The sequence below is a fragment of the Propithecus coquereli genome, unplaced genomic scaffold (genome assembly GCF_000956105.1).
Source record: "Propithecus coquereli isolate 6110/MARCELLA unplaced genomic scaffold, Pcoq_1.0 Scaffold482, whole genome shotgun sequence".
Taxonomy (NCBI): Eukaryota; Metazoa; Chordata; class Mammalia; order Primates; family Indriidae; genus Propithecus; species Propithecus coquereli.
In genome coordinates this window covers 1,035,259-1,053,956 of record NW_012150641.1, presented here as the reverse complement: position 1 = coordinate 1,053,956, position 18,698 = coordinate 1,035,259, and the positions used below count along the sequence as shown (strand labels likewise).

General features: G+C 37.1%; 1 protein-coding gene across 2 annotated transcripts in view; it reads right to left on the bottom strand.

The window, feature by feature from the left end:
* Nucleotides 1-18,698, bottom strand: part of MYH10 (myosin, heavy chain 10, non-muscle) — a 138,523-nt gene that overhangs the window by 76,909 nt on the left and 42,916 nt on the right. For both annotated transcript variants that reach the window (XM_012655702.1, XM_012655703.1), the window contains exons 5-6: nucleotides 14,509-14,611; nucleotides 8,310-8,402 (exon numbers count right to left, since the gene is read on the bottom strand). In XM_012655702.1, coding sequence (XP_012511156.1) covers nucleotides 8,310-8,402; nucleotides 14,509-14,611 — 196 coding nt within the window. The remainder of the gene's footprint in view (nucleotides 1-8,309; nucleotides 8,403-14,508; nucleotides 14,612-18,698) is intronic.

The following is an 18,698-nucleotide window of genomic DNA, read 5'->3' as shown; positions in this document are numbered from 1 at the left end:
ACAGAATAATTTTATTCTATTTGAAAAATATATAAATTTTGTCTTTGTTCTTTGGAAGACCCCAAGAAAGAATTAAGTTAAAAACTATTAGACTTTATGAACAGTTAGAATTATTTTTAAAAGAAACTAAAATTGGGTCCTGATGTTATACTGAGGGTTAAAATTCTTTATAAATTTTAAACAGCTATATTATCTATACAATACCTCATTGAGTTAATAAAAAATTGCTATTTTAAGAGGCAGTAGTCAAAAGGCAATGTTATTACTCCAAAGCTGCAAAGGACACACTGCTAACATAACTGCCCAAGCAAATACCTCTTTAAAGTTCTCATTTTAATACTGCCGAAAGATTAATCAAAATCATATGGTATTACCTAATTCTTAAGACAATATTTCACTTAAGTTCATTACATCCAGTAATACAAACTTCCCACTTTCGCCAACATGTTTAACTTCTTTATTAAGTATATATCAACATGCTTTCAACTCTATACTATTTTCTATTCCTTTTTCTTTACCACCTCAGATAAATGAGAAGTTTAAATTTCATCAAGCAAAACAAATTCTTTATTTGAGCAATAAGACAAAGTTATGATATAGATAACTTTGAAATCTAAACTTAAATATTATCCATTTTATATTTAGCAAACTATTTTTCCCTTACTTCATGGGAGATTATAATGGGAAAGGAAGTTCTTAATAGATCCAAAGGAGAAATGGAAGAAAATTAAGGTTTTGGCCTTCTGAACAGGTGACCTATAAAGGAATGTTCCAAATAATTTAGACATGTGGTCACTTACATGGATACATAAGCAAAATCACCAACATGCTACACTCTTATTTCCTCATCAGTTCCCTAGCCAAAATTCTCTTTCATAACTGGGGCTCATAGTCGCTCTAGCCATTATAGTGAGTGCTAGAGAAATATCTTTTGGCTAGATGAAAAGGGCCAGGCAAAGAGCCGGGAAAGAAGGGGATACAACGAGGAACAACAAGGAAGGAAGGGGCCAGGGCTACAGAGGCCTGCAGTGCCTGGACGAGGTAGGATGATGACATATGCCAAAGAAAGCAGTATCTCTGCAAAGGACGTATTTAGTAACTAACAAATCTTGCTTAAAAGCCAAAGTGCTAGAATTTATTCTGCTTTAAAAACACTTTAACAAAAAAAACCCTTATGAAATTGAAAATTATCAACTCTGTGAGCTAAATGACATTCATGCTCAGATATTTTATAAGATATAGCCAAATACTTTGACAACATGACAAAGTGAAATTTCAGGACCAAAAGAAAAAAAAATACTTTACTGAATATCCCCAAATGATCTAGGATTTAAATATTCCACTTAATGCTGGACATCCCGGCAAATCAAGTAAGACGCAGGCCATGGGATATGACATCATTTGATGTTAAACAGTCGGCCACTTGGCCAGAAAAGCAAAGATGGCTTTTCTTTCTTCCCTGGGCGTAGGCCAAATGAAGAGAATAAAATCTGTAAGTTAAAAAGCTTTCTCCTCAAATACATAATAAATACTCTTTCAGAATTAAGATTTTTATTGAAACACATCTAGACTAAACTGGAAAGCAACAAGTAAAGAGTTTTACTTTTAAGTGGGTCCTCTATCTTTTAAACATTATGTGAAGAAATTTGTGCTAAAAATGCTCACTTCATATTTGAGTTCCATAAAGGTCAGATCATGGCACTCAAAATATTCAATCAAAATTTCACCAATAAAAACAGAAACAAGGAAAAAACCAAAAACATGACAAGTATGTCATGTATTAATTATAGTTACACATTTTGATGCCATATGCATGTTATGTACCAATCCAAGAACAACTGAGACTACATGCTGTTATATAATAGTTTGGAACAGCAAAGATAACTAGAATTCTCTCTCCTTCTATGTAAAATATAAATTGCAAAGAATTTCATTCAAAATGTGCAATCAGACGACTTATTTATTTGATATTTTGATACTATAAAGAAAATAAAATTATCCTAATTAGTTTCAAAAATTTTGTTTGTTCTTAATTGACACAGATTTTTTGGAACTTTTTCTGGTGTGGCATCGATGTATCTGCAGTAACTGAACCTAGATTAATTATTAGCAACTTAATTCAGGGGCAATGCAGGTTTGTTTCATATTCTGAAAATATTTTCCTCTTCCCAATTTGGTGTCCAAAGTTGTTATGTGGTCTGTAATTTACTTTAAAACATTTCAGTGTAGATGGGGTGCTATGGATGCGTAGAGTTTTAAATCTCCATTCTGGAGGCGGCTACTTGCCCTAAATGAGAAAACCCATTCTAGACGTAATTAGCTAGCATTTAATCCAAAGGCCAGATGGCTACCTTAAATGCTTCAGCTATCTTAATCTCCAAACCACAGCAGAAGCTTTGTTATTAGTAAAATGAGTTTTATGTGAGCTAAGTGGCCTTGTTATTTAGTATAATGGATATTAGAACTTACTGGGGTAATCTGAGTGGCATTAAGAGACATGGACTGATTAGATACATGCAGACCTTCTGCACTCTGGTGTGAAGCAAACCGGCATTAAGACCTGGCAAGCCCAGGAGGCTGTACTGCTGGGAATGCTCATAAGGCTTGATTCTAAATGGCTGTGTTGAGCCAGTGTTCTGGAAGATGCTGGCTGCCTGGTGCAGGCCATATTCTGTCACATTTGCCTCAGGAAATCTTTCAGGGAAAGGTTTGGTCAGAGTACTTAAACAGACAGAACCGGGCTGCGTTCAGCTTACACAGCTATTTTTAGTGCCTGCTTGCTGATAAAATTCTGAGGATGCAGAGTTCCAACTTGCTTTCCTTATATTCTGGTAGCCAAATTACGGGAGGGACACTTGGAGCCGTTACCTAGCTCTAACTATTAGAGGATAGTTATCTACCAAAAGGTACGTAATAGTTGGGAATTGCCATACTGGCTTAAGCCAGTTTGCAAAAAACAGAAAAGAAAAAAAGGATTTGGCCAAACAGAGAAAGTGATTCTTACTAAAACTTTGTAAAAGAAGATGTATCTGCTGATCCAAACAATCGTTTTGAAATTGAAGTCCCTGTTTTTAAAGTTTCATTATGAGAGACTCATTTTACATAAATCCCCTCCATCTGGAATGCATTTTACTTCGCCATAAACAGAGAACTGGACTAACTGTGAACAATTATTTTCATAAGGGTAATGCTCTCCTAAAGAATCCCTTTAATACAAACCACATGCTAGTATCTTTGAAAGAAAAGATATTCTGCAGGAAATTAGTCGTCTATATTAGATCAAAGAAATAGAACCAAATGGATTTTAAAGTTTATGGAGTTTATAGTTTCAAATATTTTCACAGTAAGCACGTGGCTTATAAACAATGACTGCATGAAATTTCATTGTATACACAATTCATTTTTTAACATCACATTACTCAGTATGACACTAGTCCCAACCCGAGGCCCAGCCTGTCCACAGAGCCACTGCCTCCTACATGTCCTCTACCCGTGCTTCTAAAACTGGGGCATGCATCTTCTCAGGGGATCTAGCATGTGCACTACCTTGCCTGAGCTCAACTGCACAACATGGCATGCCACTGAAGACATACTAAAGTTAAAACCAAAATGAAGGTGAGTTCTATAAAACTAGGGACTTTAGTTTTGGCCACTGATACATAATATTTCCAGGGCCTAGAATAGTGTCTGGCAATTTGTAGGCAACCACATCTTAACCAAATGAATTCCACAAATATGCCTGCTATGTACTTTGTACTTACGTGTGTGACGCACTGTGCTAGGAACTAAGAATACAGAAGAGAACAAGGCAGACAAAGTCCCTACTGTCAAAGATTTTACATTCCAGTAGAAAGGATAATAAATAAGCAAAGTAATTAGCCACAGATTGTGGTAAGTGCTATGAGGGAAATAGGACACTGTGATGGAGAATAATAGAGGAAACCTTCTCACATAGGGTTTACACAGACTAGGGAGAGCGAAGAGGGAGGAGAATGTGGACAGATTTGAAACACCTTCCGCATGTTTACCCAACAGGATTCACTGCTGGCCTGGACATGGGCCACAGGAAAGAGGCTGAATCAAGGATGATTCCCAGGCATTTTATTTTCCTAAGTTTTTGCTGTTGTTTTCACTTTGTCTTAAGCTTAAGCAACTAGGTGATTTGATGGTATGATTTATTGACATAAGGCATAAAGGAATAAATACTGAAAGGAAAAAAATTTTTCATTTGGAATATGTTAAATTTGAGAAATCTATTAGACATCCAAATAGAGATCTCAATTAAGCAGCACACTGCCTGGCAAAGAATAGGTGCTTAATAATTAATTGAACTGTACAACAAATCAAAAATCAGTCAAATGAGTCAACACTGATTACTTTCAAACCCCAAGAACCAAAGTGTTGGCAACACCTACAGAGAAATACTAAAGGGATATTTTAACTGAACATTATTCAATCAGTGGAACTAATTACTTAATTATTTTCTATGGAGCTACTAAGACCAACTACTTGTTTTAATACTGCATCGTTAACACCTTATATAATAATAATAGCAGACAGTTACTAAATAATTTCTTAGAAAATACTATACATATCAATAAAAGTTGATTTTTTAATAATTAAAGCCCAAAGTCAAGACTCTAAAGATACATTTGTTTCCTGGTTGAATGAATACCTGTGTCTGAGAGCACTGCCTTAATAAAAAATCTTTTCCCTATTAAAAAAAAGATCAGCTCTTAATATATTAGACTGAGTACATTTAAAGGTTACTACATAGTAGTGCAAACACGTTGGAAGGTGGTACCTCAGCTGAAATAGGGTTTGTTGAACATTGAGATTAGACGGCTGATTCTTGCTCCTTTCCTATGAGCTGCTTCAAGGTGGCTAAAAAACAATCTAAGAAATTCTTCCTACCAGCAGAATGTAAATTCTTCCCACCAGCAGAACAGTTTCCTATGAGAACTATTTACATCAACTTTTGGAATAGGATGTGTAAATCACAGGCATTAAGAAGATTCATCTAAAACTTTGCAAATAAATTTCAGAAAGTGATTACACCTTAGTTTATACAGTAATTTGAAGGAACAATCTAGAGCTGGGTTTCTTAATCTTTGCATAACTGATATTTTGGGCTGGATAATCCTTCGTTGTGGGGACTTTCCTGTGCACTGCAGGATGTTGAGCAGCACCCTTGACCGATGCCCACTAGATGCCAGCAGCACACCACTACCCAGACCCTCAGATGAACAAACAAAAATGTCTCCGGACACTGCCAACATCCTCTGGGGAGCCCTCAGTTAAGACCCACTGACAGCAATTACAGGTTAAAGCCCTATGTGTGCCAGTGGTGGAAAGCCCTCTAAGGATTCATGGTAGCCTCCAGGACCCCACTGCTGGCATCTACACTCTCGCATAGTCCCCTCCCACACGGTATGAGGGTTGGTTCATGTGACCAGGTGACTATAACAGAGGGAGGGTATGTGACTTCTAAGACAGGGTCACAAAAGACACTGTGTGGCTTCTGTCTTGCTCTCTCTTGGATCGCTTGCTCTGGGGGAAGCTGGCTGCCATGTCATGAGGACATTCGAGCAGCCCTATGGAGAGGCCTATAAGGTGAGGAATGGGGGCCTCCAGCCAAAAGCTACCTGAGTGAGCTTGGAAGATCCTCCTGCCTCAGTCAGGCCTTCAGATGACTGCAACTCTGGCCAACATCTGAATGACCACCTCATGAGTGACCCTGAGCCAGAACCACCCAGCTAAGCTGCTACTGAATTTCTAACACACAGAAACTACAAAACAGTAAATGTTTTAAGCCTCTAGGTTTTAGGGTCATTTGCTATGTAGCAATTGAAACTAAGACAGCATTATACTTACATCTGTCTCAAATACAAAAATAACGTGGAAACAACCTGGCAGGTAGATAAATCCTTACCATTTAGTTACAGAATCACTACATTCTTTCCCAAAGGAAATAAATGGTGGCTTAGTAGCAGTTTATCTTTTCTAGGCAAAAATGAGACTACCGGACACAAAACTGTTTACCCCAAATTTACAGTGCAGTTTGGGGGGAAAGGAATCAGAACAGACTGGTAGCTTGACTTATGTGGTAAAATAAAGGATTTTCCATGAAGTCGTCCTTGAAAACCTTCCTGGAGACTCACATACCAAAGCTGGAAGCTCACTGTGTCTTCTGTCCCGTGATACAGCCACTAAACACAGGGCTTTCCAGTGGGGGGAGCTTAAGATTTCATTGTAGCTCAGGCTCAGTGGGGGTGATCCAGGGCAATGGCAGAAGTGCTAAAGAAGTCAGTTTCCTCAAATCTCTTATAAATCCAAAGTCCCAGGCCTGCTTCCTACTGACAGGCACATTTGTTATCCCACTTTGCACATAAAAAGCTAAAATAATTACTAAATGAACTTGGATTAAGTGAATCTTCAAATTTTATCTTACTAGGAATAAACAATATTCTAAGCAAATAGATCCCTATTTCTTACATAGCTTGGAAAGCCTCTTGCATTTAAACTACCTCTCCGGGTGTTATGGGCTGAACTGTGCACCCCCCCCCCAAGTTTATATGTTGAAGTCCTAATCCTCAGTATCTCAGGGTGTGACTGTATTTGGAGACAGGTTCTTTAAAGAGGTAAGTAAGTTAAAAGGAGGTCATTAAGGTGGGCCCTACTTCAATATAACTGGTGTCCTTTTAAGAAGAGGAGATGAGGACACAGACACACCCAGAGGGAAGACGGCCATCAGCAAGCCAAGAAGGGAAGCCTCAGAAGAAACCAACCCTGCCAACACCTTGATGTCAGACTTTTAGCCTCCAGAATTGTGGGAAAACACATTCTGTTGTTTAAGCCACCCCGTCTGCAGTACTATTTTATGGCAGCCCTACAAACTACAACAGAGGGTTTTCTGGATACCCTTGTATTTACTGGGTCCTCTGTGACCCTGAATCCAGTCCCCTCCACTAATCACAGAAACCATGCCATCAGAAAATTAACATGCAGACCCTGACTTTACATTCTCAGTTTAAAAAAGTATGTCATAATAATATCAGATTCCCCAAAATTATCTGTCCATGAACTGTTAGAATTAAAGTCTCTTTTATTCTGGTTTTCTTGACTTTTACCAATACTTCAGAGAAGAAAAAAATGGTAGAATTAATTTGAACAACTTAAGTAGAAATAATTGAACAATGAAGTCTTTCTCCAATCCGATCATGGAAACGGATATTGAAACTTGATGACTATAACCCAGGGCAGAAGACTTATGGAAGAAAAGCCCATTTTGTTGAACATGGGTTTAGAGATGATTTGCCATTACGGTGTCTGTGCCAAGCAGCTCGAGTGGGGCAGGGCGGTGTCCTTGAAATGACACTGATCTGGCTATCGCTTAGGGCAATATCCTCAGGCAAACTGTGACAGCTAGTCAAAGGGGGGGGGGGGGAGTAAAGCTTTCAAGGAATGAGAATAGTTGAACAGCTAAGAAGAATTTTTAAAGAGAAGTGATAGTCAAATTATTCTGAAGTCTCAATCCTATAGAAATAGCAAGATATGAAAAGGTGAGGGCCAGGTGCCGTGGTTTATGCCTGTAATCCCAGCACTATAGGAGGCTGAGGCGGGAGGATTACTTGAGGTCAGGAGTTCAAGACCAGCTTGAGCAAAATAGTGAGATCCGGTTTCTGCAAAAAAAAAAAAAAAGCCAGGCAGGTGGCATGCACTCATGCTACTGGGGAGGCTGACTCAGGAGGATCACTTGAGCCTAGGAGTTCAAGGCTGCAGTGACCTATGATTGTGCCACTGCACTCCAGCCTGGGTGACAGACCAAGATCCTTTCTCTAAAAAAAAAAAAATAAATAAATAAAAACAATCAAATAAAAATAAATTAAGAACATATGAAAAGGTCAAGTGACAAACTACATCTAATGCCAACTTCATGTGTTTGTTATGTCCAGTGCTGAGCTACGTATTCAACATGCACATCATTTTGTCTCCATATTATCATCCCCAGTGAAAGATGAAGAAATAAACTCAGGGAGGTTATGTAATTATATATCTATAAAGACACACATAATTATTTATCCCCATAAAATAAGATTATAATAACTTTCACATTACCTTTTTTCTTTAAATGTAGCTACTAGAAAATTCTAAATTACACGTGACATATTTCTACAGAACAGCACTGTTTTATACTACATCTATTATCCTCTCATTAAAATCCAGGAAGAAAAGTAATTCATTTGCTTAATCATAGCAGACACTAGAAATCTGAGGAATTAAAAAGTTCCTGGTGCTTTTAAACTTACAAAACGAGATGAGTTGTCATTTTTCACAGTCTTCGCATTTCCAAATGATTCCAGAATCGGATTTGCTTGCAAAAGCTGCCGTTCAAGTTCCCCCTAGAAGACATTACACATACACACATACACGCACACACACACACAAATAAAAGCAGATGTATGTTAATCCAATGTCTCTACTCAATATCTGAGGGAAAAAGAAAAAAAGACACTGCCTCTATTCCTCAGTCCTTTCCTCCTGTCTGCATCCAGCAACTCTTGTTGGCTTCTTATTCCTAGTTATGATAATGAGCTCTGATAAAGGCAAAAATTAGCACCTATAAAGTGATCACAAGAAGAAGAAAATGTCACACTGAACAGACAAGATAAACACAGGGCACATAAATTAAGCAAAGAATTTTGAAAATAAAACAAACCAACTGATTTCATGAAATGAAATTTATCGTTAATACTTCAATTAAGAACATATTAATACTTATACTTCTGTTTAACTCTGCCTTGTTTGAAAGATTTAAGGCAGTGAATTGAACAATTACCACTGCATTGGTATAAGACTTCCCATTTTTCCAAGCGGTTTCACATAAAATCTCAATGTCCTCACAGGGCAACGTCCTTACCTCCACTTTCGGAGGATGGTAAAGACAGTGATGCTACTGACTTGCTCAGATTTAAAAGGCTAAAGATAGAGTACTTGGTATAATGTATGTTTCAGTCAGGTGTCTTTTTGTACATGCAATTTGCTATAAAACAGATTTTACAAACAAAAGGTGTAAGTATATTAATATGTGCTTTAATCATGAAACACAATAGAAAGCTGTATGAGAAAGTGTGATATCATTTCTGGCCATGAGAAGCACTAGAAAGTGATGCGTTTCTGGAATGTCAGTTCAGAATTATATTTTATGACTTAAATAAATCTGCTTTTTCCAAACACAAATCTTTCCTCTGCATTTTAAAATACCCACAGTATTCTAGACCTAGAGAAAAACTAAATTCTCTAAGCAAACAAAAGAATTTTAATAAAGAACCTCACATAAGATTTTTAAATTGTGGCCATTTGTTATGTGATGCATTGCACCACCATCAAATCCAAAAACAGGAACAATATATGCTATACATACGGTTTTGGCATTCAACTCTGGTTTAGGCTCTGTCACTCAGCTGAAAGGGTGAGAAGTGCTCCTGAGGCATATCACATAGGAAGGGGACATTCTCCTGATACTTCTCTCTAAAGCATTTATCTGGATTGGCCACATTTTCACAGGTCTTAACTACAATCTATAATTGTGATCCACTGAAACCATCAAGAACCAGTCCTGTCAATAATCTTAAAGTGTGTGAATGTCACTACACAGTATCACTTTACTTCTTTGGCATTAGATAATTTTCTCCCTGTACAGTGAATCTTCCTGTTTGTCGACTTCAAAGCACTTACCAGACTAGTTTTGATGTAAATCTTTCTATAACATTATACGCTGCCAAACTTTCTCAAACATGGTATCCTGAACCAATTTTGATGACTGAGAGCCATCATTAAGAATGTCAGCTATTATTCTGTAATAAATCGACTGCTTTTTCCCTCGAGGTCACAGGTCATTTCCATCAGCATGCCTATGACTAAAATTTTGCAGTACACTGGTGTACTGGCTTTGGGTCGATTGTTTGGGCCTCTAAGCTTGGTTTTTGTTGTTGTTATTATTTTTGCCTAACTCAACCTGTATAATCAGAATCTAGAAACTATCAAAAAAACACTGACATTCCGGTAAGTGGGGCATTACCTTTACTCTAACCATCTTCTGTTTGATTGAGGTATTAAAATATAGATTCCTTAAAATTACACACTATCCTGCCAAATCATAATAAAAAGACTTTCATAATCTATCTTTAAAGTGCTTCCCTAACTTGGAGATAAAGCAAGTGATGCCTAACCTATTTTAGTATTTCTAGACATTCTACTAGACATGGCTATATGGATTCTTTGGGTCAATATTTCTGTTGATTCTTTTCTTTTCCTCTTAGTGAGTGTGTGTGTTACCTACTAATTCTATTCTTCCTTGTGTTGGCTTAAAATAACCTGTGGAGTTAGATGTGTACAGGCTGTACTGCTGCACTTAGATCAGTCATTATCAGTTCAAAAGAGATTCTGCAAACATTTGCTGAATGAATGTAAAATCAGAGGCCCTAAAACATTCTGGTAGTGTTTGGGGAGGGAATAGCAGTGGGCCAAAGGCAGCAATAAGATTTGAGTTAAGGGCCCTCACAGTCATAATTGTAGGCTCGGGTACTTCTCTGTCCCTGCTGTTGGTTCTACTACACTCACAGTGTCATGACATTACTTCTCCTATGGATTTGTGACATCAGTGAGACCAAATAAAGATCTCAAAAACTCATAAATGAAGTCCAAAAAACTTGACACAAAGTTAATATCATAAAACATATAAAATGGCCTTAAGAAATGATGAAATGTGATAAATTCTGTGTTGAATAATTTCATAATTAGATAAATGGTGTTAATATCTCTCAATCAAATTATGAAGGCTTTTATAACCCATCAGGGGGCAGTGACTATTCACTTTTCTGCTAGACTTGGATGGGCATTGTCCTTTGTTTCTACTCTGTATGAAAACGAGAAATAGCATTTGGGAATGTGTAAAAAAAGCAGAGTTAGCTATTGAAATTATTCTTAAAGTTCTAAGTATTTGGAGTTGTATAACGCTTTAAAGGTTTACCAATCATGGTGAAAACTATACCCTTGTGTGTACTATATAGTGCATAATACACACTTGCTATATGATATAGGATGAGTTTTAAATGGCTAAAAAAATACACATCTCTTTCAAAACTACAGTTCAGCCAGCAAGGGGACTTGGGCTGGGATCAGGCTGCACCCTGCAGGCCTGGGCAGGGCAAAGCTGCAAGTGTCTTACTGACCACAAGAGGAAGGTTAGAGGCAGATGGCCGTAGCTAATTACATGTTGAAAACCAGACTCTAATTTCAATTGGCAGGCTCTAATTTCTGTACTTGCTATCTATCGCCTTTTTGTCTTGGTTCAAGGAAGTTTAGACCAGGCTGAGGAAGGATACAAAGTTATCCTGGAGATAACATGAAAAGGCAGGGAAGCAGGTGGGCTGGTTTAACGAATCATTCTTAGGGGGTGATCAAGTTTTGGAAATCAGTCATTTTCAAATCTGCTCAGAAACTGTACCACGTTGGGTCCTGGAGTGAAAATGAACACTGTGCCAGACTCTGAGGGTCTCTAATAGCAACCTCTCCTGCGGAAAGAGGGCACTGAAGCTGCACTTGCAGTTGACTGGTGGACACTAATGGGATAAAACCAAATGAGACTTTTAATTTTGTTATAAAAAGTACACCAAACATTCATAGGTAAATAAATGTTTATTTAAAATTTATTTCTTATGTATTGTGACTTTAATTTTGGAAATTGATTTTATTTACATTTGTTTATATTTTCAAAATGAAGATTAAGTTTTAAAGGTAAACATAAAAGACTAACCACACCACACTGCTAGGATGGCTATAATAAAAAGACAGATAATGCCAAGTGTCAGCAAGGATATGGAGAAATTAGAACCTTCACTTATTGCTGGTGGGACTGTAAAATGGTGCAGACTCTTAAAAAAAAGTTTGGCAGTTCCTCAAAATGCTAAAAGAGAGTTACCATATGACCCAGCAATTCCACTTCTAGGTATGCACTCAAGAGAAATGAAAACATGTGTCCTCACAATAACTTGTACATGAATGTTCATAGCAGCATTAATTCTAATGTCCAAAAAGTAGAAACAACCCCTATGTCCACCAACTGATGAACAGACAAATAAAACGTGACATATTTAATATAATGGAATAGTATTTGGCCATAAAAAGAAATGGCGCACCAATACATGCTACAACGTGGATGAACCTTGAAAACATTATGCTAAAGGGAGAAGTAATTTCGTGATAGAACCCTTCCCAGGGCGTGACCATTCTCTCCCCTGCTGCTGAGTATCTCATATTCCTCAGGTGTGTTGGGGAAGAAAAATTGAGAACCACTATTCTAATGTTTCTAAAAACATCACTATAGTTACTATTTGACTTGACTACTATTAAAATCAACTTGGGAAAAGCAGCATTGAAGATTCTGTGCATAGTGAATACATGCAGTAAGTAAGACATGCAAATCAGCAACGGCAGGGAAGCATGGCCCAAAGAAGCTGTTGCCTTCTTTGGGAGAACTTGCTTCCCAGGGAGTGATTTGACCCAAAGTAAAATCTAGGGGTAGGCATGCTACTCACATACAACAGGGATCCACTCTGTAGTTTAAAATGACATCGAAACAAAATGTTAACGATAATGATTTATGTGTTCCACAGAGGATTTGGAAAACCTAAATCTGTACATTAATTGCTTAACACTATTTGCTAGTGACCTAGGTATGTATTTAGCGTGTACATTTAGCATGTACCTCTAAAGCACAAAGAAAAGCTGGTTTCTGGTCCAGATTTTCCTTCTTTAACTGGTAAAGAAGCCTTGAAATATCCTGTAAGATATTTCATGATTATTTCATTAATTATTCCAATTTGTATTACTGGTCTGGTCTGCAGCTAATGGAGCAAAAGAACCTTCATAGACATAATACATCTTTGGTGTCTGATGATTTTTAGGGATTTTAAGAAAGATATCTAAAAATCTCAGTATCTATGACAATTCATTTAGATATTTATGATCATTTCTTTATATTAAGAGATCATTTCCATAACTCAATGTTATTGTTTCTTGCTTTATCTTAGCTTTATACCATTATGCTTGTGGAAGACAAATCAAAACTGTTCCGATGCTAGAGAAAGGATTAAGTCCAAGTACAGACATCCTATGCTATCCAAGGACTCAGTTCTGTCCTTCCTCTCCTCCCAGGTAGCAGGAAATTGAGGTCATGCCCTGCTTCGTGTCTGTTCATTGCCATGCTCTGTAGCGCTAAAGGCAGTCAACTGATAATTAGGAAGATTAACACTTTTCCATTACTTGCCGAGCAGAAAGAAAACTTTAAACTTCTTTTATATATTAAATACAATGAGGCCTTTAGGCGAAAACAAATATAGGCATAAAGTATACAATGCCATAAAACTTTAACAGATTAGAAATTTGTTAACCCAAAAGGTATAACTTTTAAAGTTTCAGCTCCAAATTCAAAATTTAGTGTATGGCACAAAGCTAGGTTTCCACGTGTTTAATAAGAATTAAAATAACTCCACCTAGTATTTGACTTATGAAACCGTAAATTTATAGGCTTCATAAACATGCGATTCAATGTCATGATAAAAGAGCAAATAAATATTAACATTTATCTAGAAAACAAACTTAAAGCAAAACAGCATGCTGCTTCTCATGAAAGAATAAGGCCTTAAGCAATAAATTTTCAAAATTAAGTATTTTTTACAATAGATTTCACTCAGAACTAATGGTATTTGCTTCTAGCAGAGATTGAATCTAAAGACAGAAATTAGTGCGAACACTCAAGACTAAGAAGCATAAAGAAAAGCACTTGCCTGATGTTTCACTGGTTTAGGCGATTCCTGCTGTTTATTACAAACAGATAAATGCAAATGTTAGCAAGTTTGGGTCTCCCCTAGCAGTAAGCCACATCCAAAGCACCGAGCAAACGTGCAGGTTAGAACTATGGGAGCCGACTTGGCTGACATTCTCTCAGGCTACATCAACTACCACTTCTGCACATCTATAAGTTAAGGATAACTGATATTTCTGTTCTTACCCTTTTTCTATCATCAATTCTTCTCTTACCCTGCCCTCAAGCTGCTGGGGGTAGCGGCAGCAGGCAACTCTGCAAGCTCAGAAAGAACTGCTAAAAATATGTGAGGATCTTTTTCTTGGTGGAAAATAAGAAGTCTTCACAAGCACTACTAAACAATTTTTAACAATTCTCACCAAATTTTTGCAAGAAATTAGGATTCAAGCCACAACCATCATTTCCAGTTTGCCCTGTTAGAAAACCTATTTAATAGCAATTTCCTGTATCCTTGCTCCTCTTGAGTGAAAAAGGCATTGCTGGGTGGGTGGGTGGGTAGGAGACAAGGGAGCTGTCAATTACAGCAGTACATGAAGTAGACTGGCTTCCTTATTTTTGTTTCTGAAATTATAAAAGAATAAAACTAAGATTTTAAAAACACCAACAGAGCAAAAACTTACAGGAATATTATGGTCCTTTCTTCCTTTATGTGAAGAAGCAACGTGGGCAAGGTACTGAATTACTTTCTTCGTATTTTCTGTCTTCCCAGCACCTGATTCACCCCTGAGAGAAACATTAACATAGGTTGCTTTAATGAAAGCACAGGAAACGCATCCCAAAATTACAGTAGATAAAATTAAATTGTTTTGGCATCAGAATCAGTAAAGAAAATAAAATAAAAGAGAATAAGTAGAAAAAATAACTACCAGCAATAGTTAGAAAATAAAATTTTTAAAAAGAAGTATCAAATAAGTCCAAATATTTCTTGGTAGATGCCAGTAAACAGCCACAGGAAAATATTAACAATACTTTTTTTTCCTTTGGAGGATAGAGGGATTCTGCCAGAAGTGAAATTTATTAGAATGTTCATGAAGAAACTACTCAGTTCCAGAAACACATCCAACATTGCAAACAGAGAATTCCTAAAGCAATTAAATTAAGAAGATCCAATCTGAAGGAGCCGAAAGAACTCTGGGATGCCCTCTGGTTACGGATATTCATCTTCAAATCCCCTGAAAGCCTTCTCAGATCATCCTTCAATACAGGCTAACGATTCCCTCCTTTGTACCAAGCTTGTACCTTGTATACACTTTAAGATCTTCCCATGATCTGCAGGCCACAAACATTGAGCTCCCTGACGCCAAGGACTAAGGCCTCATGTGTTTGTTTACTTGGGTTTGTTTCATTTTAATCCTTTAACCTTGCCCAGTGTTGACACACAGGCAGTACATAATTTGTTGTCAAAATGAATGAATACTATGAAGTTTGTTGTCAATGTGGACAAATGCCATCACTTTAAATGATTCATTTTTACAAACAAGGCTAGCACATTTCAAAAGTTGCTTTTTATTTCTACTCAGTACTAAGCTTGAAATTCAGATAAGCTGCTTCTAGGCACATAGTGATCCATGAATTATGGCCTCTCTGCTCAAATACTTAAGGTTCCCTAAAACATGATCAAAGCAAATCAGATTATAATAAAATTTTATTTTCTAATTTGATTAATTTTTCTTAGAAAAATTGGAAACTCAAAAATGTTAGTATATATACACTGCCAGCTAATAATCTTCTAAGTGTTTTATCTAAGGCTTGAAAATCTAATTTTTCTAATAAACCCTGACCCTTTCTTGGAATTGTACTTAGAACTGTACTATTTGAACTGTCTGCAACTTAAATTTTTCTGTAGGCTTATTGGCTGCATTATCTTATTAACTCTCTGCACCCAGATAACTACAATCTCAATTGTAGGGAGGATGTGCAAAGCAATCCTACTGACCAGCTGTATGGCCTTGAGTAAGGAAATTTTCTTGTCTGGGCCTCAGTATCCCAATCTATAACATGTAGGCATTGGATTAGACCCTTTCCAGTTCTAAGATTTGATGACTCTAGAAATAATCCACTTATTGGTTTAAAAGAATATTTTATATGTTAAGCCTATTAACCACCCCTAGTATTATATTAAAAATAGTCTCCTTTTTTTGGAAAAAGTAGTCCCCTTCTTTGTCTGCTATCCAGAAGTTTTTGAATCTTAGGCACTCAAATCTACCAAACTTTTATTTTAAGGTTTATTGCTGTTCTTGCTTCAAAAGGCCTTTCCTGCACCAAGATTATATTCATCTATACTCTGACTTTTATATCATCTGTATTATTAAATCCATCTGTATTGTCTTCTAGTACTTTGATGGTATCACTTTTTATAGTTAAATCTTCAATCAATCCGAAAAAAAAATTTATGGTTTGAGGTAAGGATTTAATCTAATTTTTTCCCCAGATGATTTGACCCACATGCCAATATCAATGGTTGACACAAACATTCATTCTCAAGCAATGTGAAATGTTATCTTTATCTTATTCTTATTTCCTATGCATGTGGCTTACTTCAAAGCCAGTGCCATAGTGAAGTGGTTCTGAAACATGACTAACCAGAGCACCCACCACTGTTCTTCTTTAAAAAAAGAAAAAAATAGAAATCAAGTTGACTCAGGATTATTTTTTTACATAAACTTCAAATAATTTTGTTCTGCTATCCCTGCCCCCCAAATAAAAAACAACAGGAGGAGTTTTGAGTTAAATAGCATAGTATACATGCTATTTTTAGAAGTGATGTCTTCATGCCTTGGTCTCTCAGGTAAATTTTCTATTTTTCTAAGTTCAAAAAAAGCAAGGACCATGTCTGCCTTGTTCATCTTGGAAATCACAGTGCCTAGCATAGTAGGTGCTGGATATATACTGCTGAACAAATGAATGAATATAAGCCCTGACAGTTTTTGTTAAGTTTATTCCCTAGGCTCTTTTTATATTTTTATTTCTATCATGAATGTCTTTTCATCACCATTATATTTTCTACCTGGCTACCATTGTTTCATACATAAAGAAGTGATTTTTCACTCATTCATTCATTCAACAAATATTTACAAATCAACTTCTATGTGTCAGGCACTCTTCTAAGTGCTAGGGATCCGGCTGTGAATACAGTCCATGTCCTTGTGGAGCTCAAGTTTAAGAGAAGAGACATAAAATAAACAGAAAAACAAGACGATTACAAGGACATGAGGAACGCTACAAAGGAAATAAGAAAGACACTAAAAGGAAAGGTCAGAGAAGAAGAAAGGACAACCTCTTCTAGAAATGATGGTCAGGGAAAAGCCTCCTGAAAGATGAGCAAGAACTAGCAAGTGCAGAGTGTTCAGGCAGATGGAAAGGCAAATGCGAAGGCCCCAAAGCAGAAAAGAGCTTGGTATATTCCAGGAACTGATGGCCAGTTGCTAGATTTGATATAAATAAAGATCAAGGAGTGGCAGGAGACACTGATGAAGTAGGAAGGGGGTGAACACCACGGACCCTGGAGGTCAGGTAAAAAAATCCGGATTTTATTCAAGTATAATTTCCTAATAGCTATGAGTGGTTGCTCTGTTTTGTTCTTTATTCAAAATAGTGTTTCAATGTTAATCATAAGATTGAGACAGGGTCCCACTCTGTCTCCCAGGCTGGATTGCAATGGTGTGACCATAGCTCACTGTGACCTTGAATTTCTGGGCTCAAGCAATCCTCCCATCTCAGCCTCCCAAGTAGCTACAGGCACGCATCATCATGACCAGCTAATTTTTTTCATTTTTTTGTAGAGATGAGCCTCAGGTTGGTCTTGAACTCCTGGCCTCAAGTGATCCTCCCATCTCAGCCTCCCACGTAGCTAGGATTACAGGTGCAAGCTACTGCGCCTGGCACAAACAGATAATTTTTTATTATGCTAAGAAATGAGCCTCTCATTTAGACTGATGGTGACTTGTCTCAAATATAGTTGTGATTGTTACTTTTCAACTTGGTTTGCCTCTGTGGTTTTCCAGTTAACCTCTCCCACTGGAAATGCTTCAGTGTGTCCTTAAAGCATTTCTTCTCTGCTTGTCACACTCAGTTGTACTTTAACAACTGCCAATGAACTCTGCTACATTTCCCATATTCTAGGTCTAAGGTAACTTTGCTATAGAAATATTGCTTCACAGATAGATATATTCTAAAACCTTACTACTGAGATCCCAAGAGGGTAGATTATAGATCTTATATTCTCCATCGCAAAATGGGAATAATATAATAGCTCCTAATGCATGGGGTTGTTGAAGAAAAAATGCAGTCCAACTAAAGCACATAATTAGTAGTCAATAAACATGACCCATTACTGTCCAAACATTCATCTGTTATACATGGGGTAATTTGAATTACTGAACTCTTTAAGTCACTTTATTAATCTATAGTGTTACTATCGTGGTTAAGAAGCTGGGCTGTTGAGTCAAAATGACCTAGATTCAAATCCTTCTACCACTCCATAGCTATGGGACTTTGGGCAAGTTACTCAGTTCTCCAAGGCTCAGTTTATACTTGTTTAAAATGAGATGAAGTCATGTCATAGGACTGAGATAACATATGTAAAGAGCCCAGCATCGTGCCTGGCCAGAAGGCTCTTAATAAAGAGTAGTAGTGGCCGGGCGCGGTGGCTCGCGCCTGTAATCCTACCACTCTGGGAGGCCGAGGCGGGCGGATTGTTTGAGCTCAGAAGTTAGAAACTAGCCTGAGCAAGAGCAAGACACTGTCTCTACTAAAAAAAAATAGAAAGAAATTAATCGGACAACTAAAAATATATAGAAAAAATTAGCCG